We start from the raw sequence: 5,000 nt of genomic DNA on the forward strand, positions 1-5,000 counted from the left end.
GAGAGAGAGAGAGAGAGGGGCGTAGAGATTTCCAATATAGATAAACTCAAAAAACTGTCCTACCGCTATTATATAAAAAGGACACACGAACGCTAACTCCTAACTAACAAAAACAAACAAAAACAAAACGGACGACCAAACAAAAACTCAAACTCTGGTAATGATAATAATAATGACAATAGTGATAATAATAGTAAAATTAACAATAATAACAATAACAGTTACAGTAATAATAGCAGTTATAATTATGATAACCGTAAAATAATAATGATAACAATAATGGTAGTAATAAACATAATAATAATAACAATGACCATAATAGTAATAGTAATAACAATAATAACAATGATAACAGTAATAATAACAACAATAAAGTAATAACAAAAATAAAAATGACAACAACAACACCAATAATAATACCAATAATAATAATACCAACAACAACAATAACAAAGACTTACCATTTGCAAAGAGAAGCTGTAATCTGTAGTGGATGCCATTGCTTGTCTTCTGTCCTTCTGGTTCCTGGAGGAGGGAAGAAGGAGGGAAAAAGGGCGTGAGATAATTTGATAAGAAGATAAGAAGATTTGATAAGACTAAAAAAAGAAGTTTATTTAAATGTAGGTTGAGAGAAATAATGAGAATAGGATAGAGAGATATTTATTATTTCAATTATGATATAGATCTAAAACGTTATTTTGATAAGATAGTAAAATGAACTTAATCTTGTGAATTCTGATATAGATTCTAAAAAAATGTTATCAATAAAATACTAAGATTATCTTTATCATATGAATCCTGACACAGATTTTTAAAAAAATGATATTAAAAACACAACTAAGATAATCTCCATCATAAGAATTCTGACATAGAACTTTATCATAAATAAAGAAAGAGACTGATAGATAGATAGATAGATATAACCATAAGAGGCGAAAAAACATGCATGACACTTTTCTGTTACATAAAACCTTAGTTCTGTACCTTCCGGTCTGGATGACACCCTCCATCCTAGTCGAATTTTGGCACAAAGCAAAGAGACATACCGATAGAATCACGTTAATCGCCCGGTAAAACAAGAATGATGAATTGAAAAAAAGGAAAAAAAAAATTGCACGGTTCGACAAGAATTGTATATACAAATCCCGGATACAAGAATGGTGATGGTGTATGATAACAAAGAAAACGGGTACAAAATGAATGAATGGATGAATAATACTAACAATATCTATAATAATAATAATAATAATAATGATAATAATAATGAAATAAGATTCAAGAAGAATTAAATTATTAAAAAACGGACACAACATGAATGGTGAATAAAACAAAAATCGACAAAAAAAAAAAAAAAAAAAAAATAACAAAAATACTCATAAAGAAAAAAAACGAAAAAAAAAAAATACAGCAAGAATCAAAAGAAAAAACATAGTGCATGAAATCACCAATGAGCTTCAGGACATTAAATCTAGCAACCAATGCCCGCTATTAGCAAGGCCAGCCAAGCGTAGACAAGGAGCAATTACATAATTATAACCCCCCCCACACCCTCTCGCCCCCCCCCACCACCTCTAAAAACCCCCCTTACCACGATTTAACAATGAGGTTGATGTTATTTAATTTACGGGGCGTTGCAGGAGGGAGGGAGGGAGAGAGAGAGAGAGAGAGAGAGAGAGAGAGAGAGAGAGAGAGAGAGAGAGAGAGAGAGAGAGAGAGAGAGAGAGGGGGGGGGAGAGGGAGAGGGAGAGAGAGAGAGAGGGGGGAGAGGGAGAGAGAGAGCGAGAGAGAGAGAGGGAAAAGAGGGAGAGGGAGAGAGGGAGAAAAAAAAAAGAGGGACAGTGCGAAAGAGAGAGAAAGAGCAAGATAAAGAGAGAGAGAGGAGCAAAGAAAAGAAACGAGACAAGACACGACACATAGGAAAAGAATGGAAGAGAGGAGAAAAAGAGAAAAGACGAAAGAGAATACAAGAGAGACAGTGATAAAGGGGAAGCAAGGGGAATCGCGAGGAAAGGGGGGAGGGGGAAAGGGAGACCCCCCCCCCCCCACCGCAATTACCCTGTTTACCCTTTGGATCCAAGTGGGTATCATTTAGTCACGTGACCGACCATTCTGTAGCCTGTGCCGCGTTTTCTGTCATCAATTAAACTCAATCACTATTAAACAATACTGTCTCTTTAAACGTGTTTTTTTTTCTCTCTCTCTCTCTGCTTCCCTCTTTCTCTTTCTCTCCCTCGCTTACCCCTCTCTTTCTCTGTCTTTGTCTGTCTGTCTATCTGTCTCTGCCCCTTCTATTTTCTTTACCCTTTTATATCTTTTTCATTTACATCCTACATCCATATTAATATCTCATTTGTTTTTTTTTTTCATTTTTTTCTAAAACTTTTTTTTTTTAATGTCTCGAGCCTATTCATTGTGTATATTTCCGAGCGAGTTCTACTCCACCATTAACTTGTTATATCACCGCATTAGCCAGGTTTATGTGTGAATTTACTACGGCACACGCGCGCGCCCTAAAAACGGAAATAAACTGGTGTTTCTGTCTTAAGTGAAATTATGCACGGCGGTTAACACGGGGCAATTATTTTTGCTGAAATAATAATGCTTTTCTACAACAAGTTCACGCACTCTTTGAGTCTGAATAAATATATTAGCGTGTGGGAAGGAACGTGGAGGGTGGGGGGGAGGGGGAGGGGGGAGAGGAGGGAGGGGGGGAGAGGGGGGTGAAGAGGGAAGGTGGGCGGAGGGTGGGTGGGTGAAGAGGGAGGGAGAATAGGGAGAAAGGGAGGGAAGGAGGGGATAGCAGGGGTATTATATACAAGGCTTATGGGGAGGAGGGAAAAAAGAGAGAGGGTGAGAAGTTGTAGGGAGAAAAGAAGGAGGAGAAGGGAGGGAAGGGGATGGAGGGTGGAGGGAGGGTTATAGGAGAAGGGGGAGGTCGGGTGCGACGAGCGTGGCTTCGTCACTGCGTCACGCTCGTAACACCCGTCACAAAAGAGAGAAGCACATGGGAAGGGGACATGTGAGAAGTCATAATATCTCGCGCAAGAATGGGCAAAGCGCTGCATTCTCTCTCTCTCTCTCTCTCTCTCTCTCTCTCTCTCTCTCTCTCTCTCTCTCTCCCTCTCTCTCCCCCCCCCCCTCTCTCTCTCTCTCTCTGTCTCTCTCTCTCTCTCTCTGTCTCTCTCTCTCTCTCTCTCTCTCTCCCTCTCTCTCCCCCCCCTCTCTCTCTCTCTCTCTCTCTCTCTCTCTCTCTCTCTCTCTCTCTCTCTCTCTCTCTCTCTCTCTCTCTCTCTCTCTCTCTCTCTCTCTCTCTCTCTCCCCCCCTCTCTCTCTCTCTCTCTCTCTCTCTCTCTTTCTCTCTCTTACCACTTCCTCTTCCCCCACAAAAGTCGAGAAGTAAAATGGTGTTTGAGAACAGGGAAGGCGAAGGGGGAGGGGAGAGGAGAGGGAGGGAGAGGGAGAGAGGGGAGGGGAAGAGATAGGTGGGGGGTAGGGAGGGTGGTAATTTTGTTGTGATAGTGAATCAGTTTTATAATAAGCACGTACGAGTTATTCCCCAGGAGTAATTGTATAATCGGTGACGGTAATTGTGGCAGAGGGCATTACGTAGTCCGTGTGTGAGTGAGTGTGTTACTCTCTCTCTCTGTCTCTGTCTCTCTCTCTCTCTCTCTCTCTCTCTCTCTCTCTCTCTCTCTCTCTATCTATCTATCTCTATCTCTCTCTCTCTCTCTCTCTCTCTCTCTCTCTCTCTCTCTCTCTCTCTCTCTCTCTCTCTCTCTCTCTCTCTCTCTCTCTCTCTCTCTCTCTCTCTCTCTCTCTCTCTCCCTCCCTCTCCCTCTCTCTTCCTTCTAACTTTCTCTTTTCCTCTTTTATACCTTCCCTCCGTCTCTTCCCTTCTTAAGCCCCCGTCCTTCCCTTCCTCCCTCTTAACCCTTCTTCCTCGGTATTTCCTATCCATCTCCCTCTCTTCGTTGATAGAGCTGGAAAGGGTGGGGTGGGGTGGAATCTCCATCTGGTCTTTAAAAGGGGGTCTTCAAGCGAGGGTCTCTATAAGGAGGTCTCTAAAAGGGGTCTTTACAAGGTCTCTAAAAATAGTTCTCTAAAAGGGGGTCTTTACAAAGAGGTCTCCCAGTGCGGGTCTCTAAAAAGGGGTCTCAAAAAAGGGGCCGCTGGAATGGGGTCTCTAAAAGGGGTCTCTAAAAGGGGGTCTCTAAAAGGGGGTCTCTAAAAGGGGGTCTCTAAAAGGGGGTCTCTAAAAGGGGGTCTCTAAAAGGGGGTCTCTAAAATGGGGTCTCTAAATAGGGGTCTCCTAGAAGGGGTCTCCAAAAGGGGGTCTCAGAGAAGGGGTCTCTAAAAGGGGGTCTCTAAAAGGGGGCCACTAAAAGGGGGTCTCCAGGAGGGGGGGCTGCAGAAGGGACCAGCTTTATTTCGGCCCTGAAGGTGGAGGCGGGCGAGGCTACTAGGCAGTTTTATGGCGGAACGGAGCACCGAATTCTGTCTGGGAAAGTCTTGGCTGGGACTTGTTCTTGCTGCTTCTTCTTCTTCTTCTTCTTCTTCTTTCGCTATTTTTCGTCTGATGCCTCTCCTCCTTTTTTTGTTTTACTCTCCTTTTCCTCCTTCTTCTCCATCATCATTAGTATTATTTACATCATCATCACACCCTTTTTTTTGTCTTTTCTTTCTTCTTCTTCTTCTTCTTTCTACTACTAATTTTCTTCTACTTCTTCCATTTTCTCCCGTAGCATAAACGCCTAATAAATGTAAACAGATCCTTATACACCGCGATTTCTCTCCTTCATAAAGCATCAAATCCGAATAAACGGGATCTAAAACCAAGGACACATAAGCATATCACACGCGGTTGGAACCTCTTCATCACAGACAGAAGAATAAAGGGGAAAAAAACTCTTGATATGACTACGTATATGAACCTATTCGACATGAGATAGAGATGAGACCGAGAGCTTTTAAGGGTTTCGAATGCTTATGCTCCTTTCTGC

The 5,000-nt window shown here is 42.0% G+C and overlaps 1 protein-coding gene across 6 annotated transcripts in view; it reads right to left on the reverse strand.

Moving 5' to 3' along the window:
* The window catches only part of LOC125031086 (transcription factor collier-like), a 161,284-nt gene that overhangs the window by 137,730 nt on the left and 18,554 nt on the right, over positions 1-5,000 (reverse strand). For all 6 annotated transcript variants that reach the window (XM_047621564.1, XM_047621563.1, XM_047621566.1 and 3 more), the window contains exon 3: positions 462-525. In XM_047621564.1, coding sequence (XP_047477520.1) covers positions 462-525 — 64 coding nt within the window. The remainder of the gene's footprint in view (positions 1-461; positions 526-5,000) is intronic.

This window comes from Penaeus chinensis, chromosome 12 (genome assembly GCF_019202785.1).
Source record: "Penaeus chinensis breed Huanghai No. 1 chromosome 12, ASM1920278v2, whole genome shotgun sequence".
Lineage (NCBI taxonomy): Eukaryota > Metazoa > Arthropoda > Malacostraca > Decapoda > Penaeidae > Penaeus > Penaeus chinensis.